The sequence below is a fragment of the Ciconia boyciana genome, chromosome 4 (assembly GCF_034638445.1).
Source record: "Ciconia boyciana chromosome 4, ASM3463844v1, whole genome shotgun sequence".
NCBI lineage: Eukaryota > Metazoa > Chordata > Aves > Ciconiiformes > Ciconiidae > Ciconia > Ciconia boyciana.
Genome location: NC_132937.1, coordinates 96,223,292 through 96,242,631, shown reverse-complemented (window position 1 = coordinate 96,242,631; position 19,340 = coordinate 96,223,292). Strand labels below are relative to the sequence as shown.

The 19,340-nt window shown below is 39.9% G+C and overlaps 1 protein-coding gene across 2 annotated transcripts in view; it reads left to right on the top strand.

Annotated features, from left to right (window-relative positions):
* Positions 1-322: 322 nt before the first annotated feature.
* HAPLN1 (hyaluronan and proteoglycan link protein 1) overlaps positions 323-19,340 on the top strand; it is a 42,364-nt gene continuing 23,346 nt past the window's right edge. Inside the window, exons 1-2 of one of the 2 annotated variants that reach the window (XM_072860704.1) lie at positions 323-379; positions 8,682-8,807. In XM_072860704.1, coding sequence (XP_072716805.1) covers position 379; positions 8,682-8,807 — 127 coding nt within the window. In that variant the 5' untranslated portion in view covers positions 323-378. Of the gene's footprint in view, positions 380-8,681; positions 8,808-19,340 lie in introns of those variants that run through there. The other variant, XM_072860703.1, reaches the window with a different exon arrangement.

The window sequence follows — 19,340 nt, the reverse complement described above, 5'->3', positions numbered from 1 at the left end:
ATCCAATGGAAACTTATGTATCATTGCACTAAGAAGCAGATGTTTGATGAAAACAGTGCTGTTGTAAAATTAGTGTTTACCTTCTTAGAAGCAATGATTCAATGGGGACTTGCACTGGCAATGTGTAACAGCAATTTAAAAATATATATCACTGTTATTATTTCTTTAGGAAACTGAGTGGCTTGTTAAAGTCATTCTCAATGACATTGAGAGTGCAGACAGTGCAATTCTCAGACCACAAAAAAGAGGGAGGACAGGACTAAGCGCTCATGGTTGGCTGGACAAGGACTCCCGTTTTATGCTTTGCACCAGGATCCATGCCAAAAATGGTATACTGCTAGTAACTCCTTACAGCAGGCTGGCACCGGGCTCCAACTCAGTAAGTTTGGCAGTGCATCTGTTCTCTCACATAGTGGGCTCCTTCAAAGATGTGAAAGCACTGTTAATGTTTTTAATTTTTATTTTTATCTTGCTGGTACAGTCGGCTTAGCTGGGGAAAAGGAATGAGAACTTCATTGAATTAAATGTGGGACACTCAGAATAGATAAAACAGATAGGATCTGGCCTATTTGCATATCTCAAGGTATTATCATTACATGGACTGTTTCCTAACTTTACCTTTCCAATAACTTCCACAGTATTTCCTAAGCAAAAAGTATAAGACTAAGTTTTAAGTTCTGATTACATCATTTGGCTTGAGTGACTTATCAAGAAGTTTGAATGAGTTTAGAAAGCTGCTGTCTACAATGACACAGAATTTCTACATACAGTATCAACATGTCATTTTTCTGGCTTCTCTTGAATTCATTCCTTTTTGCCGTGTTTCCAGAAAGGAAACTTTCTTCTTTTCTTTGCCCTTATAGGGGGTAGTATTTGGGGCTCATTTTGTTTTTAATGTGTAATAACAGTTTTTCCACCAAGTTTACACTTGTACTTTGTGGAAACTGGTGAAGACTTAGGTTGTGTAAATACATCTTCTAGGTCTGCTTCAAAACATCGGCAGTTTTTAGGTGGCTGAGGGCACAGGAGGACCCTTGGGAGAGACATGGCATGGGTTGTAGTATGGATGAGCAACCATTCACCACAGAAAACTATGAAATGAGACTAGTATTTAGAAAACTTGTTTCTTGTCATCCTGGGTCCTGCGCCTGGCAGAGCTTAGTGGCGAGGCAGCCATTAGTAGTGCTGCTTTGATGCTCAGTAACCTGAACATTACCAATGGGAACTAACAGTCCTAAAGTCTCCCTACTCAAATGTCCCAATCTAATGCTAATTAATTAAATGTCAGAATGTCCACTCACCTGAATTGGCTTTGAGTAAAATTCTTTGCCCTTTCACTGTGTACAAAAACCTCCAAAATTCTGTCTGACTGCTTAGAAATGGTCCATGGACTGGACTAAACATTCACTTTAAAGCATTAAATCTGGCACTGCAAGTTTAGATACAGAAAGGCAATTCAAATTCCCAAAGACAGCAATTATAATAATAATTAAAAATATAATCATATTCTTATTTAGTATTATAAACAGGTCAAAAGAACAGTTTGTAAGAACCTGTCTAATGATATATCATATATGAGATTTTTTTAATGATTTAGGCATCTAGCTTTCATTCACCTTTGGTAGGGGAACAGAGCACTAGAAACTTAAGTCATTTATGCCCCTGTAGAAATCCAAGCATCCAGAAAAGAACTGGCAGAACTGGAAGCATCAATAGGGTGAAGGTTAGAGAAGCTGAAAAAACTCTGGCAGACTTGAAGTAAATGGCCTTGCAGAAGTTACGCAGGCAACTGGGAAGTATAGCTGCAACCAAGAAAGCACCTTGAAGAAGAGGTGTAGGTAATTGGAGGGGACCTGGGAAGCAATGAGGGCCTGATGAAAAGCTACCTTTGTAAATATGACCAAGAGGCACGAAAAATGAGGGAGAGAGATCAAGTTTTCTTACTGACCTTCAGTGACCTCCAGGCTTGCATGCTCAAGGCTAAAAGAGGCTTTCTGATGAAGAAGATGTCAAAATACAAGCACAATCTGGGTGGAGAGCCAGCTCTTGAGCTGGATTGCAGAAAGTTTTTGAAGACCACTGATACGTGGCAATTGCAGTAAGTACTTTCTCTAAAGGAAGGGACTGCAAACAAGTGGATCTGCTTTATAAAGCAAAAAGTGGAGTTACCTTTCTATGGCATCACACTATGTTTTATGAAAGAACATCCCATTGCCATACTTCAAGCAAAAACATCCAGATTCCTGAAACTAAAGGCATGTCTATATAGTCCATTATAAAGAACAAGAAAGAAAACTACTCAAAGCACTGAGTGACCAGTATTCCATCAATTATAGACCTTAACTGCAGCACATTTGCCTTATCCTTGTTTGCATTAAACCTAGAGCACCAAATTTTCTAACTTCTAGTCATAAAGCCGGACCACATGACCTTGGCTAAACTCTATGAATAATGTCAAAAGTATTCTTACCATTGTTACCCTGTGTATCTGGAATAAATTTCGTATCTAACACAAGGCAGATACTTCAAAGACTGTAAAGATATTTTCTTTCTCCCTGCAAGCAATTTATCAGCATTCTTCCCAGGGAATTAATAGACTCTAGGGGATTCCAGATGTCTTTGAATGGTCATGCTGCTTTTCCACTGAACTGTTCTGCCTGTGGTTAGGGAACTACTATGACAACCTGTTCTCCAGACATTGACCGTCTGGCACTTTAGATGGCCCCGAGACTCACACAGTCTCACAAATTTCCAAATTGGCTTAACTAATGAAGTAGCATGGGAGGAGGTCTTGGAAAGCTTGCTCTAAGTCATTCTAATAAAGCATGTAAACATTATCATTCTTATGCCATCAATTGCCTTTCTTTTTGCCGTGGCATCGGCAAAATTTCCTTTGTGAGAACAGTTCAGCCTGGGGACCAGTCTGCTGAATCTGTCTTGCCTTAATTCCATCAGCCCGGGGGCCTTTTTCACTGAGAAGAACCTGTCTTCTTAGCAAAATATGCGAAAGTAGAATCAAGACTAGGTGGTGTAAGGGCATATAAGGGCAAGAAGTGGATTTTTATTTGATTTTGCTAACTGAGGTCTTAAGTCTGTAGCTGGAACTGAGTATTTTACTGTTGCCTTTGAAGAATGGAAGATCTCTGAAGGAGACTCTGAAGGAGTGCTACCAGGATGAGTCAGAACACTCACCCTCCTTCTGCAATCAGTAGAGAGATGAGTATTTGTTTCTTAAAGTGTTGCTTACCATGCTGAGTGGGAAGCTGTCTAGAGCTAGCCAAAAGAAATGCTAATTAGGAGAGGGACTCTGAATCCCCGCTTGTAAGGAGCCCCTGAGATCTGCTCTTCAGGCACCTCTGTCCATTGCTGTCCCTTTAATCCTGAGTGATGAGTCCTTGACTAAACGAATTTGCATCTGTACCTTGTTTGCAAAACAGCTTCATGTCAGACCACTCAGCCAAAGAGGCCATGCAAGGTGTGCACTCCACGTCAGTATTCAAGATTCAAGCCCACAATTCCCGCTTCTCCAGAGAGGCCACATTGCATATAGAGGAAGTTATTCAAACACACGTGAATAGACAAAAGGCATCTTAGGTCAACTAAACACACATCTGCCTTCCACTGACCACATTGGTTAGGTATAAACTGACTGTAGTAATAGCTTGGACTCCTAAGTGAAATGTAAACATTATACATACAGACACACTAACTTAGGTGTCCACAATCTGGAGCTGAATTCCATCCCTGTGGCTTGACTCAGTTGCCTAAACCTAGGTGTCTATACATATATATATGGTATGATCTTTAGGAGACTTGGGCCAGTCATTTGATACCAGAAGTTTGTCTATTAGCTAGATTGAAGTAATCTACTCCAACTTCCCAGTTTTAGGAAAGGCTATTGAAGAGAGTGTGTGACTACTGCCTAGGCTGGTCTTCATCCTATCCTATTATCTACCAGCAGTGTCTAAGGATGAGATACTCTCACTTACTGCAGCTGACACCCTCTCCCTGAAAATACATAATTTTTTTTTCATTAATCGATACTTATCTAATGCTTAGCAACAATTCCCAGATGAAATAGAGCTCCTGTAAAGAGAGGAGGCCTGTAAAGGCTTATATTATACAGTAGGTTTGTGCATGGATGTGAATAGTCCACAGATTTTGGGGCTATTTCAACCCTAAATTATTGAGATTGATTTTACTGATTCTGTTACCTGTTTTAGATATCATTGATTACTGCCTTTACTTGCTGGGTCTCAGTGTATTCAATATAGGAGACTCCACAGAAAGAGCCTTTTATGAAGAAGTCCCCTGTGTCTGCCCTAGGAGTTTGATTTTCTCTCTGTCCCTATGCACTGGTACCTCATCTCCTTCTTCCACAGGTATCTGCTTTTGGCCTTTTCCTAAACCTGCTTTGCACCATGAAGTTACACACATGAGAAGATGGCATAGTATGTTGTTGCAATACCCTCTTCTGTGAGGGTCCTGTGGATACCTGGGTAGCTCTGAGGCAATCACAGTCCTGCAAGATCCAAAGCAGCAGGGATGCTTCCACAAAAGCAGCCAGATTTTTGCATGAGTTAGGTAAAATCTAGTTCAAGCAGCCATCTTAGTAGGATGATAGTGCCAGCAACTGGATCACAGGAGATGGTGGTTATAGTGCCATATGCTCTTGAGCCATTGTGAGTCCAGGCTTCCATAGGTCTTTCTTCTCAGGGAAACAAGCATTTGATATAGGACATCATCAGGTCTTAATATAAGACAAAAATTAACTCCTGTGAACAAAGGCATTCCCCAGGCTTTTAACTGCTGTCAGAGAATATTGAGCTAGGTGGACCTTTGGCCTCACACAGTGGATGCTCTCATGTTCTGTAGCTAGAAAGTAGTTGCAGTAGTAAATAAGAAATATGTTACTTCATTAAAAACAGAGCTTGGTATGTAACATTATTTTTCAGTATTCTGTTCTCCAGAGAAATGCTTGTTACTTATGCAGCTGAATTACTTGAAGGCATTCCGTTAATTTTCAGAATATTATATTAAAATACAAACATTGGTGCTTTATAGCCTTTTAGATTTGCCAGTGCTAGATGAATTATGGCTGGGTAAGTATGACAGAATGGTGATTAATATCAGAATTTCAAACTGTATCTAAGAATGAACAGTTTTTGAGAATTTAAAAACTAAATGCATGGTCACCTTGACCACTTCCCTGAGCCTTGAGGTCTTCCTTTAAAAACTACTTTTCAACTTCTTTGTGTCCCTGTCCAGGGAGATAGCAAATACATAGACTGCAGTAATTGAAACCAGTGCAAACTTCTTGAGTATGACTAATCATTACCATTTCTTACTGAAAATTCACTAACTCCCAGCCAAGATTTTATTAATTTTAATACGAAAACATCCACACCTATCATTTCTCCCCTGAGGTCTTCCTAGGCTGCTGCAGAAAAGGAGTCTGACTTCTATTGCTTTGGCTAGAGTTGAGGATGTGAATTCCTCTGGCTAATTGCTTTTTGGATAACCTACAAAACACCAGGGGTCAGATTCTTGGCCTGGTAACGTTGCTTTGCACTGCTCTGGCTCGATGCCGCAGCTCCCATCACGGGGAATCCCAGGAGGAGAGTGGTACGAGGTTGGGTATTCCTGACTTCAGACATTTTCTCTGCTGCTGCTGTGCGTGGCAATAAAAGGGGGCAGCCTTAAAGCTGCTCCGATTTAAACGGAGGGTTCAAATGGCCCCCAACAGAATGCTTCTGCCCAGCTAAAACTTTACTCTCAGTTGATGGACCTCAAGTATGAAGCATCTGGTGACTTAAGCAAAGATATGCGATGGATACATTTTCTAAAATGTTGATCAGGCTTTTGCTCCCCTGGGAAATAGTTTTTAAGTTCTTGCTAGTTTTGTGCAGTCTGACAAACACACCTTGGCAGTGCAGATGAACTTTACCAGAGTCAAAGAATGCGTAAACGTGCACACACGTGCTATCTGTGTGTGTGCTCGTGCACACACAACGAACACTTTAGGCTGCCCTTTATGTCTGCAGCAATTAGGGAAAACCAGAAACCTAGCCACTGTAAACTTTGCCTGTTAACAAAGCTAAAGTACCACCATCTTGGGTATACCCCTCCAAAAAACATGTCAATTTGTAACTATAAGGTTGATTTTGTACTGTGTCTGTGGCAAGTGACATATGAAATTGTTCAGCTGCATCCAGGAAATTGAGGAAAAGGAAGAGCAGATCTCCAAGTTATCATTGATCTGACTTTTATCCTGTTTGTGTGATGCTATCGCATAAACTCTATAGAGTAACATCATATTTGCCTAAGGTATAGGCAAATATCTCCAAAAGCGCTATTGTGCCCCCTCAGTGCACCAGACTAATCCTGAAACTAATTGTTCTGACAATCATCACCTGATGATGCTACATGGAGGACTTTTTCCCTCATCATATTAGGGAGAACTTGACAAGGAAGGAGGGCATATGTGGAGTTCTCCATCCATCTAACGAGAAGGCATATCTTTCTTATTCAACAGTAGAGCCCCAGTCCCTGTGCACACAGAGTTTGGTGGAGATAGGGATGCTGTCCCCAAAAAGGGTGGTACTACCTGTCATCTGGTTACGTGGCTGTTTCTTTTCACTAGTGCCATAGAAAAGAGCAGGTTTGTGGCAAGAGGTAGAGACAAAGTGTTAATGAGTGGCTAAGGCTCTCCCAGAGCAGGTCTGTAGAGCCCCTGTGGGCTTTACCCCTACTCACTGGGTCCAGGAGGTTTTGCATCCACCATAGGCTCCAAGCTGCAGATTGAGGTGGGAATACCCCCGTAAACTTTGGTAGCCTTCAAAATCAAATCTTCTATGTTAACCAGACTATTTCTAAATCAGTAACGCTCTCCCCCACCAATAAAAAAAAGAATCGTCAGTTGTTAGTCAACAGCCAAATAAACCAAACCCCAAACCTGAAGCATTTTTCACTCGTAGAGGAAATACATCAGGTGCCTGGTCTGGGATTTGTGGGGGAAAGAGCAGTGTGGTTTTACACAGTGTGCCCTGCTCTCCCAGGCAGGCAGGCCGGCGGTCCCATGGTGCGGGAGGAACACCCGGCTGCACTTGTGTGACCGCTGCGGTCAGCCCAGGCTCGGGCTGATGTGCTCTAGGGGGAGCCACATCTGTCCTTGCTCTCCGGCATGGAGGTCATCAGCCTGCCAAGCTTTCCAGGAAAGAGGGAGTGGCCGGAGAGTCTTGAGCTGCTGAGCATGGACCACCTGGAAAATAGCGTGCAGTGAGCACTTGTCCTACCTCTAGGCACTCCACAGTGAGGAGTAAGGGATGCTGAATTGGCTTTGAACTCCCACTCAAACTCGCTTTGAAGAAATGGAAGGGCAGGCAAGTAACATGCATGTTCTGTTATGAAAAAATGGCAATAGCATTTCTGCATTTTAGTCAGCAATAGAGATTGGTTTGGATTACAATATTTGGATCTGGACTTGAAACACTTAGGTGTTTGAGTCTATTTGGGGACAGGGACTGTTTGCAAAGCTCAGACCTTGACCCAGGTTCTGACCGAGAGTACCCTGCAACTTTGATGTGTTTCTAGCTCTGATAGAGAAAAAAGGAAAAAAATAAATAAATTTCTCTCGGCATTAGAGAGAAAGCATGTTAATAATGCTGCCACTATTTGATGATTGGGGAAAAAGTCCTAGTCTCTTGAAAGGCAAAGTTGGGAAATAGCTGTCTTTTATTTCAAGAAATCAGGCTTTTAAAAATTATAGCTATAAAACACAGAGCAGCCTGAACCCTCTACATAAAACCTCTTGTATTTTATACCTCCTTTTCTATTTCAGGTCTTCATTTGTCTAATTACTACTCAGAGGCTGGCAGAGATTTTCCCTGCAGCGCTCAGCTCTGCTGACTGCAGAGACCCTACCTGGCACACTAAGTTAGTGCGTCAGCATTCTAGGTAGAAATGAATGAAAAATCAATCAGGGCAACTGCAGTGGTAGCATATACAACTCTAACCTACTTTGTGCATGGTTTCGAACATTTCATTGCGTATTTAGGCATCTTTTAAAATGGTAAGTGGATCTGAAATAAAATAGATCTTTCTAGTCAGCCTGAGAAATGTTTTGTCATCTTTACTGCTTAGCTCAAACAAACTTACCACCCTGACTGCTAACTTAACTTGCAGTCTTGATCGAAATGCCAAAACCTACGAGAAGATTGTTTTGATCTTGAAAATCTGTCACCAGCAGATTGCATCATGCAGCCGATATAGATATAGTGATAGCTTTGATTGTTTTAACTGTATTTACAGACCAGATCTAGAGTAGGTCTAGAAAAGCAAAAGTACACTAGAACCTTTTTTGAAACACAGTTATTGCTTACATATGGTCTTGCAGGGAGTTTGGTTTATGGATATTTGTGTGTGTGCTTTTATTTTTTCATGTTGTATTTCTGCATAGGCAGAGTTACATGTGGATTGCCAGTTTCATTTAATGAAAGTCCATGATAAAAAAGTGCAGTCTTCATGCCTAAAAAATTAGTAGCTGTTGTAACTTTTTCAGCTGAGTGGGTTAAATATGTTATAGATCCCTCATAAGATCATTGCTGTAACAAGTTGTGCGGTGCAACACTGTAAAGGTTTCCAAAATTTCACAAGCCTTTTTGTATGTGATGCCCTTACAGTGAAGAAGATTCTTTTAACTATAAAGATGAAGAGTCTACTTTTTCTGGTGCTGATTTCTGTCTGCTGGGCTGAACCTCACCCTGACAACTCAAGTCTGGAACATGAAAGAATTATTCACATTCAAGGTAAGGAAATACGTGAGAAAATACCAGTATCTTCAGATTGCTGAGGCAAACAAAATAACATTCTTAATGATCCTAATTTTTTTACTCTGCTGCACTGTTTTTTAAATATTATTATAAATGGTGACCAAACCTTTTCTTTTCTGGTTCTGTTGCATTATTATTACTCCTAAGGAAAGTAAAAAAATGAAAGTTGCCCTGTTTAATAGCACTTAGTCACAACCTTGCAAAGATTAGTGAGTAAAGTACAGCATGATTTAAGATAAAGAAAAAAAGCATGCATCCTAGAGTAATAAGCAACTGCAATGGGTTGAAATACCTTTAGTTTATTGTGGATTATATTTGATTTTAAGAAGACTGTCATACATAGTTCTTCACATTACAGAAATTTATTGCTGTTTATTATTTAAAAAGGCTCAGCACATCTGAGATCATAATTGGGCAACTTAAACCAGAAAAAAAAGTAGCTTACCCTGAAAGAAATGTGTCTTTCCTCACACCTTTAATTCACACTGAGTATTGTACTGGCCTTCTGCATAATCCTGTTTGGTTCATGTTTGAATCCTAGAGCTTATAGCTGTAGCAGGATCTGAGTCTGCAGTACAATGCAGCTGTTTTTCCAGTCCCAGCTTCAGTCGTTGAGGGTCATCCTGTATAAGAAAAAACAGGGGATTTATGCAGTAAGGACAGGCAGAACTAACAGAGATTTTCCTGCTTTCTTGAGGCTGGCTAAAATTAATCTTGCAAAGTTAAGAAACACAGCATTATTGTTCTCTCTCTCTCTCTTTAAAGTTTCATCCTTTTCTCTCAACAGCTGGCAAATTGTGTTATTTGAGTGTTTGTATAAATATGATTTACCAAGTTAGGGCAGGTTACTAAGAAAACCTGAACATTTAGAAGTTCACAGGAAAGTCACAGATGTTAAAGGTACCCTGCACCTATTAAAACAGGCACTCGGATTGTCAAGGTCAAATAAGGAATAACAGATAGCTGGTTTCACTCTAAGGAAACTCACAGGATGAAGGTCAAATGAATGTGTTATATCAAAAGGAAGACACATCACTGTTGTGAGACGATGAACATTTGTTCCCCAGGGTAAATTTCAAATTTGACACCAATATCTAATAAACATATAGTTTGCCTTTCTTTGTGTAATGCAGTTTCTTATCTCTGAACTTTATTTATCTTTTTGGAAGATTAAATTAGTGGAAATAATTAAACCATATAAAATTATTTTTCTTTAATCGGTGTATGTTAACTTGCTTAGTCAGCAGTTTAGTGTAATTTGCAAGTCATACATGTTGCTTATTACTAGTCCTTCAGCATGTGTACAGTGCAGTCTGCAAGTGCTAAATAGTTCAAGCTGATAAAAGTTTCAAGATGGACCATTCTCCCTACTCATGAAAACTCATCTGAACCTCAAGAGTTTATTCCTTCAAGGAAAGCTGGATAAAGCTTAAAATTGAACTCTACCATGAGCTTTGTACAATAGCTGATTCAGGCTCTGAAATACAGACCACAAATCAAAAAGAATAAAACTGCTTGGAACTTGGTATTTTTACAATTATTTTTTTCATTCGTCTCTGCATTGTGGAATCCCATCAGGGTTGGGATTCCACTCTGCCCAATGCTGCATAAACATATACGATGATCTACACCTCAAAACGAGCTGGAAATCAGGGAAGCCTGTGGAACATATGTGTTATAGCTTCATACAAAAGGTATTTTATATTACATTAAGGCATGTAGCATCCCCCTCCACAGCTGAAATCCAAGAGATGTGTAGCTAAACTCCTTCTGGATTGCATGCTTTGGAATGCCTTGGAATTACAAAAGGTGCGGATAGATGTTGTGTAGTCAAGTACACGGAGCTGAAAGGGATCTCCTGAGGCAATGAACTAAACTGTCTTCTGTTCTCCTTTCTTTACATCATGCAATCTCCTGTAGGTTTAGTTTCATTTTTAAAAAAGCTGGGTTTCAAATCTCATTACTGCAAGGTGGTTTGGGACCCTATTTTTCTGATATGAAAAACACTCTCCTAATTCTACATGTTTATTCACAGCCATTGTATGGCCTTATGCCTCTCCTAGTGTTGTTCCTTAGCTTCAAATAACAATTTTTCTTCTTTGATGTGCACTTTAAAACATTAATAAGGTAACACCATATCCTCACAGCTATCATTTGAGTAAGCTTTTTCAAATTCTTCTCTAAGTGTATAACCTCCAGTTACCTGATAATGTTAGTAGTTCATCTCTACAAGGGTTCTTGTTTGAATTTATACTTCTTGAGTGGGCCCAGCCAGGATTTTATTCCAGATAAGATTTTAGGCTGGCATTAGTATTTTTGTTTTCCAGCTAACAATGCTTTGTTTTTCAGACCTTGGATCAAATTTGTACTCTTCCCAGCCATACTGCAGTGCTCATTGATAGTCTATTGTGGTGGACAATATTTAGCAGTCATTCTCCCTCATTATCACTTGCAATTTACAAGTACAAGTTTTATATAAATAATTCTTCATACTAGGCCTAAGAAATTTAGATTGTGCATTCAGTATTAAGTGTTATACTTTTTCCACCCTTCTTTCATCAAACATTCTAAATATCCATTCTCCTCCCTTTAGTGATGCTTAATATGCCATGTGAAAATGTTATTAATTCAATAGTCACATTTACTTTATAAGGTAAAATTAGTGGAAATACTAAAGAGTCTCAGAAATTATACTGGAGACAGTTCACTGGCCTTTTTGTAGGCTAATCATTTATGTTTCAGCACAACCAATTGCAGTCTCCTCTGTAGCTAGTTCTTAGACACTTAGCAAAGTTTCTACCAAAACATCTATTTTCTCCATCCTGTCTAATTTCATATATTTCCCATATAATTCGCTTGCCTGAGCTCCAAGCAATTGATATATCACATTTTCCTGGCCTTATACATTTATTTTTATTATATAGTTGATATCAAATTAGTCTGACACCCTTTGGTAAGTATCTACTGCATTTTATCCCTCTTTCTAGTGACTTACTCTATTTCTGTTCTTCAAGAATTTTTCTTCAAAAATTGTTCTAAGGTCCTGTTCGCTGTTGAGGTCAGATTAATCAGCCTGCTAGTGGTTAAATTACTTTCCTTACATATATTTGTTATTTTGCTGTTGTCCAGAAACACATGGTACCATTCTTAAAGTGATAGATGAGCTAATATCTCTGCCATCAGGTTTGCCATACCAAGTGTCAGTATTAATGTCAGTACTTCAGGCTGTGAGGTTTTCTACCCTTTTCTTTGAACAGGCTATATTTTCTGAGTTCAGCTTCATCTTTATGTTTTCATTTCATATCGATGCACTCATGTACTTCAAACAACATCATGCTTTTAGAGCATCAAAACTAACGTTATTAAAAAGAGAGGATTTGTTAATATAGCACTTGGGGCATTTCTCTATTGTCTTCCACCTTTATCTGTCTAGTGACTCCATACTACAAAATGAACCTGTGCCTGTTTAAAAGACTATTTTTCACTGCTACAGTAAGATATTTTACAGTCCGTCCTGACATGCTTTTGATGTATGCTCTGTTTTGTCCTCACTATTATTTCTTATTTCTTCACAAACAGCTAAAGTATTAATGTATAGTGCCACCTCATCACTTTTATCTTTCATTTGGCCTTCCTAAAGAGCAGCCACCTATTCATACTGTTATAGCGGTTTGATGGCTATTTCAGCGTGCTTCTGACTCCCTTAACAACTCTGTGTCAGGAACCAGAAGACCTAGTTACCCCACTTTGCTACCCCTCCATTAGTATAAAAACTCCCATCAGCTTGCTCAGACTCAGCATTTGCTAACCAAAATGAACAGTATTTCATAAATTGTATTGTTCTCTGATTATACCGTTATAAAAGCAAGGTCATTGCTTTTATGAACACAGAGCTCTGTCTTTCAAATGTCCACTTTCTTGAACCTGTGGATTTCTTCAGCTTTACTAAACAGTTGCAAACCTCTTTAACATTGCAATAGGCATAGATATGTTCTTTCTTAAATCTTTCAATTTTTCTTAGAAATTAGTCACTGTTCCTGCAGTCAGAAATGAATATCTCTGTTCCTGCAGTCAGTGTCAGCTCTAGTTCCTGGCTCTCCCCTTGTTGGTTAATACAGTGAAACTGGACCTCAGTCAAATTTCTCATCTGCTAGATGAGAGATTTACCTCCCTACCTTTAGCAGTATTCCTTTCTGCTTCTTTCTTCTGGCCCACTTCTTTGGTTTATATCTTTTCTTCTTTGGTTTTATTCCAATATCTATGAACAAAATTTATAAAATCTCTAAAGCTGCATTTTATCTCTTCTGTGACTTTATTTCCTTTCCTGAAGCCTGTAGTGGATTTCATGGTTTTGGTCAGGCAGCTCTGTTATCCCAGACTGCTTGACCATATCACCTTCCTCTCTGGTAGTTTGCATACAAAAGTCATTCCAGTTTAACTTTTGTGGATATAAGCAAACGAGAGAACTACATTTAAATAAGATGTGTTGTCCTCCTCCCTATCCCCACCCCAGTAAACTGTGTGTGCCTTAGGGGATACCAATTTCAGTCTTCAGAAAAAATCATAATCCTAAATGAAATCATCTGGTGAATGTGAAAATGGGACAAAAGCATACCCTAGCCACATAAGCGTCCATAACAAGAAAACAATACTACTCTAAGCATATCAATGTAATTAAAGACTCACGTTTTTCTCTGATGTCAAGATGTGCAAAGGACTCTCTGGCCCATGGGAGAGGAAGATGATTCTTTTCAGTGCTCAGCTTTGTGTATCTCTCTAATCTATTCATAGTGCTAGTTGCTGACCAATTATTCAAAGAGGCACAGTACCCTTCAGAGATAAGGGCATTCTTCTGTGTGTAGCCGTGTGTTTGCTGTTCTGCAAAATAAACGAAGTTGACTAAGCCATTACACTAATTGCTAAGTTAATTACTTAACAGTGGCAGGCACCTTTAACATATGCCTCTAGATTGTTCAGGTTTTAGAAGTACAACAAGAAAGGCCAGCGAAGAAAGTACAAAGTTTGTTTTGTGAAGGATCAACCTTGAACTTTTTAGCTTTTCCTTGAATATAAGTGAATTTATATTATGCAGCATTTCTTTACCTTTCAGATACAAGAATACACCCATTTGCCTATCAAGATCTCTTCACAGATTTGTTTATACCTACCAAGAAATATGTCAACATGGAATGAGCAGAAAAGTTTCTAATATTGCCCTATTAAAAAAAAGAAAGTTAAATCAATTAATCAATCACAAAAGCAGAAGAAATCTTTGCCCAACTTGTTCTGCATGATAATGACTTTTATTTACAGTCCACTTCCTTTTCTTCAAAACAAGCCAGAACCAACAGAGAGAAAGAAGCTGCATAGACTTTCTGGACTAGCCAAAATATTGTAAGAGATTAGATGCGCTACTGATTTGACCTCTCACACTAATTCTTATCTTCCCAAGTTTCATGCTTTTCCACTTTCCTTTTCACTTTCTTCCTTTGGTCCACCTTTCTGCATTCTCCCATTTTCAGTGATTTTACCTGTCATTTCTTTCCATTTTCTTGCATTTCTCTTTTCCGCTTAAAATTTCTTACTAGTTTTGTTGCCATTAAGGACACTTTAGATTATGGCATGATACATTTTGCAGTCTCGTCTTATAACTGAGCTGCTGCTATTACATCAACACAACTTGCTTTCCTCTTCAGAGCATGGCATGTTGCAACAGCACGTAATAGAAATGTCAGCAAAGAGCAACTTCACCTGTTGGCATGTTGGTTTTATTAAAGGCATTCAGGACTGCATATTGTGGAATAGACATTAAATGATAGGTACCAGTATATTTGGCTTGTAAAAAATTATTAGAGAAGCAAAAGGATTCACATTAAACATAAATTTAAATTACTGATTTGCCCTTACTTGCTACATCAGTCTAATTCCATATATATAGCATTTAAAGGTAATTAAAGAACTGGAAAAGTTCCTCACTGGTTCTGTGTGATATTTTGGTTTTGTCAAACAGTCTCAATGCCAGCGATGAATGCTTCCTTCTGTGCAGAAGAGGTGCAGAGACATTGCCATGATTTCTGTTCTATTCTGCTCTCTGAAGCCTGATCTTCGTGCAATTTCTTTATCTATACTGAAGTAAACACATACTTGAAGTTTATTTAAGGCAAAAAGTGGTAATATTTTAGAAGAGCTGAAATTTGTTGTTTCCCTGATGGTTTTATGTGCTGTTAGGTCTCCTAGAAACCTAAACTTGAGTTAATACAGCCCCTTTAACAATTCCCTCCAATGTGTTACTCAGGTCGAGTAGATGGGATCAGCTGAAAAATGTTTTACCTCAGTCTTGTCATCTATATGTTGGGGAGACAGATTTCTTCTCTTCCATGTATAAAACTGGTATTTTTAGCTCTACTATTATTTGGAACCATGTACCTGAACTTTTAAACTAAGATTTATCTAGCATCTCTCTTACCAGTTGTAGGTCAAAACGTAAAAGTAATGTGTAGAGAGTATTTTATCCTGTCAGTTTAGAGGTAGGAACACAGGAGTTTGATGCTTTCATTTTCTTTCTTGTGACATAAACAAAATGACATTAATGCTTGGGCCAAATAAGAACAGCTTTTCCTAGTCTTACAGCTGTTATACGAAAGTTTTTAGATTTTTTTTCCAAAAGCAAAAGTAAAAAGGTAGTTAGTTCAAACATAGTTAGAAAAAATGTAGCAGGAAAAGTATGTGGAAAAAAGTCTGTGTGTAATTCTTCCTCATGTTTTTCCCTTTGGATTCTGTGAGTAATACACACATATGTGTATATCAATAACGCACTTCAGTACCTATTATAGCACGTGGGAATTATTGTTATCACAGAAATTGTTTCTGAGTCTTAAATAAGCATGGTAGGATAACAACACATGCCACCTCTATAGGAAGAGTGAGGATATTTTAGCACGAGAGTTATGCTCAAGTCCCTGGTAACAGCAAAGCAAGAAACAACTCTGTGTTTATTTAAAGTAGGATGGCACATGGTGTTATTAACCTAATGGCTTGCTAACAATGTGGAACACTTAAGTCAATACAAGAGTTTATCTGACAAAACACATCTATGATGTGATCGCCAACTTATGATTTTTTCCCTCTAAAAATGCACATTTTTTTCTCCACTGTTGCTCTGTAAGTTAGTCCATTAAAATGTGGGAATAATCAAGTTTCATAGCCAGGTCAGCATAAGCTTCTGGACAGTTCTGACAGATAAAGTGGATAAAGCTGTTTGCCAAGGGTTGCGATGTGACTCATCCTCTCTGCCCCACACTATGTTCCTGGACTTCCAAACCTGGCTTGCCATTACTCTTGAGTGCATAAGCCAGTTAAGAGAGAAAGAAAAAAAAAAAGGGAAAAAAAAAAAAGAAAACCCCACATAAAAAACCCCAACTAAAACCACAAACAAATCTGAATACGTGTCCAGCAGTAAAATTTGGAAATAAACCAATAAGCCAGCAGGTGAGACTGAGTTGAGAGCTCTAGCAGCATGAGAACAAGTCCACTTACTGTCCTTGAAATGGGAATCACACTGAAGTCAAGGTTAGATGTGTACAAAGTAATGACAACTAGACCAGCAGCGCTAATTACATAGCATTCAGATAAGGGAGAAAGAGAGGTGGAGAATAAAGCAGAGGTGGATAGCATGCTGCTGCCTGTGCCTTATTACTTAAGGTAGCAAGATACCCTTGTCCCTGCAATATATACCTGCTTGATTTGGCGCCGCTGAGATACAGCAAAGCGAACCCGAACAGCAGGTTTCCAAGTGAGTTTTCCTTTGTGGCAGGCAGTCTTTCCCTACAGCTTGGAAAAGCAGCTCCCAGAGTTGTGTCCATGCAGCTGGACAGCTTCTGCAACTTGGACAAACTCATTTTTAGCTAGCTTAGCAGTTTTTGCATTATGTTGCCTTTGTCATCCATCTAATTGCATCAAGAGGATTAACAAAAGGCCACAGCCTCGATAGTAGGGAAGTAGGAGTGGAAAAAATATGGCAAATTAGTCAACAGTGGTGCCTGGTTCTCTACCGACAGCTAAGCTGCTGCCTGTCTTACAAGGCAAAATATACCTGGAAGGGTGAAAACCCCACCTAGCAAACCTTTCTCATCCCATTTCTGACTTTGGAGCTGAGACCAGAGCCAATAACCAGGCTGTTGCCATTTCTGTTCCCAACAGAAGGAGCAGCTGGAGGTTGCCCAGCTCATTCCTCACCATTAGTCCACTGTCTGAGGCTCTTGAGTGGCCATGCATGTGGTCTGTCTTGTCTCCAGCAAGGATCCAAAGTGTCCTGTTGCAGACAACTGTTCAGTGAGGGATTATCTGGGGTTTGCAGAGCTTATAGTTGTTTGGTCATTCACCTCACAAATTCTCTGATTGTACTTCTGGAGAAAGTAGTTCTGGGGAAAAAGAATTATTGTCTTCTTCAAGTATCATGCTGGATTCTGTGATACCACTGTGTGTCCCATCATTTTCCTTCTTGCACTCATCTTTTAGATATCGCTGCCATTTAGATACAAAGATAATTTTATTCAGAAGGAGCAGCCTTGTCAGAAATCCCATGAGGAAAGCAGCCAGGGAGCCACTCTGACAAGCCTTTAAAACAGTGTTCACGCCATCTTGCATGATCAGATCACTGTTTCACAACAGATCATTGCTCGTTGTATTAAGGTAACCCAGGAAGCAGGATTCATTCCTCATTGAAACTGACTTTCACAACAGTAAGCTAGAATGCTGCATCCAGAGCGCTAAACATATTGTAAATTAAAGGATTCTGGTTTGCTCTGTGGGCATTTTTTTGTTTGTCGTAGGTTTTTTTTTAACTCCTCCTCTTTTGACTCCAGAGAGACCAAGACCATTGATTTTGTCATGCTCCCAAAAATATGCAGTTAGTTCTCACTGGCTGCTGGATAATAAAGACCTCTTGGCTTCTTGCCAAACCCCAGTCATCTCATTTTTAATCCCAAATCCCTGCTGCCTGCATGTCTTCTGCATGTCTTCTAGCCCAAAAAGAAACTATGCAGCATCCCCCAATCTGACATCTGCTTTTCCTCGAAAGCCAGAGATTCTTCCTTCCTTCTCTCCTAGGTCTGGGAGCAGCAGCAATGGAATTTTCTGCCCCATTGTCTTGCCAGAGTGAAGGGCACATCATCTCTTTTTCTGTATAAAAGAACTGGCTTTTACAAAACTTCAGGGTGGAGGCTTATTTGAAGCGTTGCATCTCCCTTTGAACCTCCAGGGATGTAGGAGTTGTTCCAGGCTGAGAAAAGCCATGCTTTTCTTTCCTTTCCCAGGTTGCCATCTCCTCTGTTCTTTACACTTACTGAGATATAAACTCAGGTAATGGCTGCTGCAAAGGGCCAGAGGAGGTGGGAAGCAGCCAGGAGAGAGGTACACCACCACATTAGGATGCTAATGCTGGAGTCAGGGGTGACAGTGCTCTGGGCAAGTCTCCAAGCCTTGCTGGCACAGACTAGCTGTTGTTAGAAAGAGCGAGCATTAGCAGCCTGAGTCAGACTCTCCCTCCTGCCTCAGTCCTTTCTGCTAATATTTATTAACTTGACTATTTCAGTATTAAAGACCCAACATAGCTGAGCTCTGATTCAGATTTCTTGGTAATAACAACCCTAAAGCATAACATTTCTCCTCCCAAGGTGGACAGAAGTCTGTGGAACATCTTTGTCCCTGAAGGAAACAGGGAAATTTGCAGGCAAACCATCCTGGCTGCCTTCACTTTCTTCCTTCTCTTCGTCCTGTGGAAACAGTGTTAGCAACACTTTCCATGGTGCCTTGCCTCAGATCACCTCTCTCCTTGAATGCTCTCCTCTGAAAGGGGGAAGATGGGTTATTGGATCAGCCCCGAGCCTCTTCTCACCTCTGGGAAGAAGGGCAGTGAAAAAGAAAACCAGTTATATGGAGCTGCACGTGATCTGCTCTGCAGTAATGATTTTTCACTAGGTAGGAAGGTCTCTCATCCTGGTAAAACAACTTGCAGTGCTCAAACTTGTTCATTCTTGAGGAAGCTGCTGCCCTGGCTAGTCTGTCCTGTGCAGGTAATAGCAATGTTCTTGACACAGCATCTCCTGACAAAGAACTACACATTTGGGATACCTATTTTTCTTAAATGCAGATGCAAATTTGCACTCAGCGAGCTTGTCTTTGCAATTACCACCCCTGAACATGTTTGCATAATCATAAAATGCTGCATACCCTGGGGTTTCTTCTGCTGCTTAGCATAGCCAGCGTGGACAGAGAGTGAAGTCAAGCTGAAACTGCAGTTTAGGTGGATTTATCATTTAGCCAGCAGACCTGTCAACAAGACTCAGAAGCCTAGAACTGTCTGGAGACATTTATGAGCGGCAGATCCTAATGTCTCCCTGCACCTCCCGTCGCTGCGGACACACCGCAGGCTGTTGCAGTGCCGTGAACCGACAGCTGGCCAAGTGGGATACTCCCGGGTGGGCTTGTCACTGATACCTCGTCTGTCAG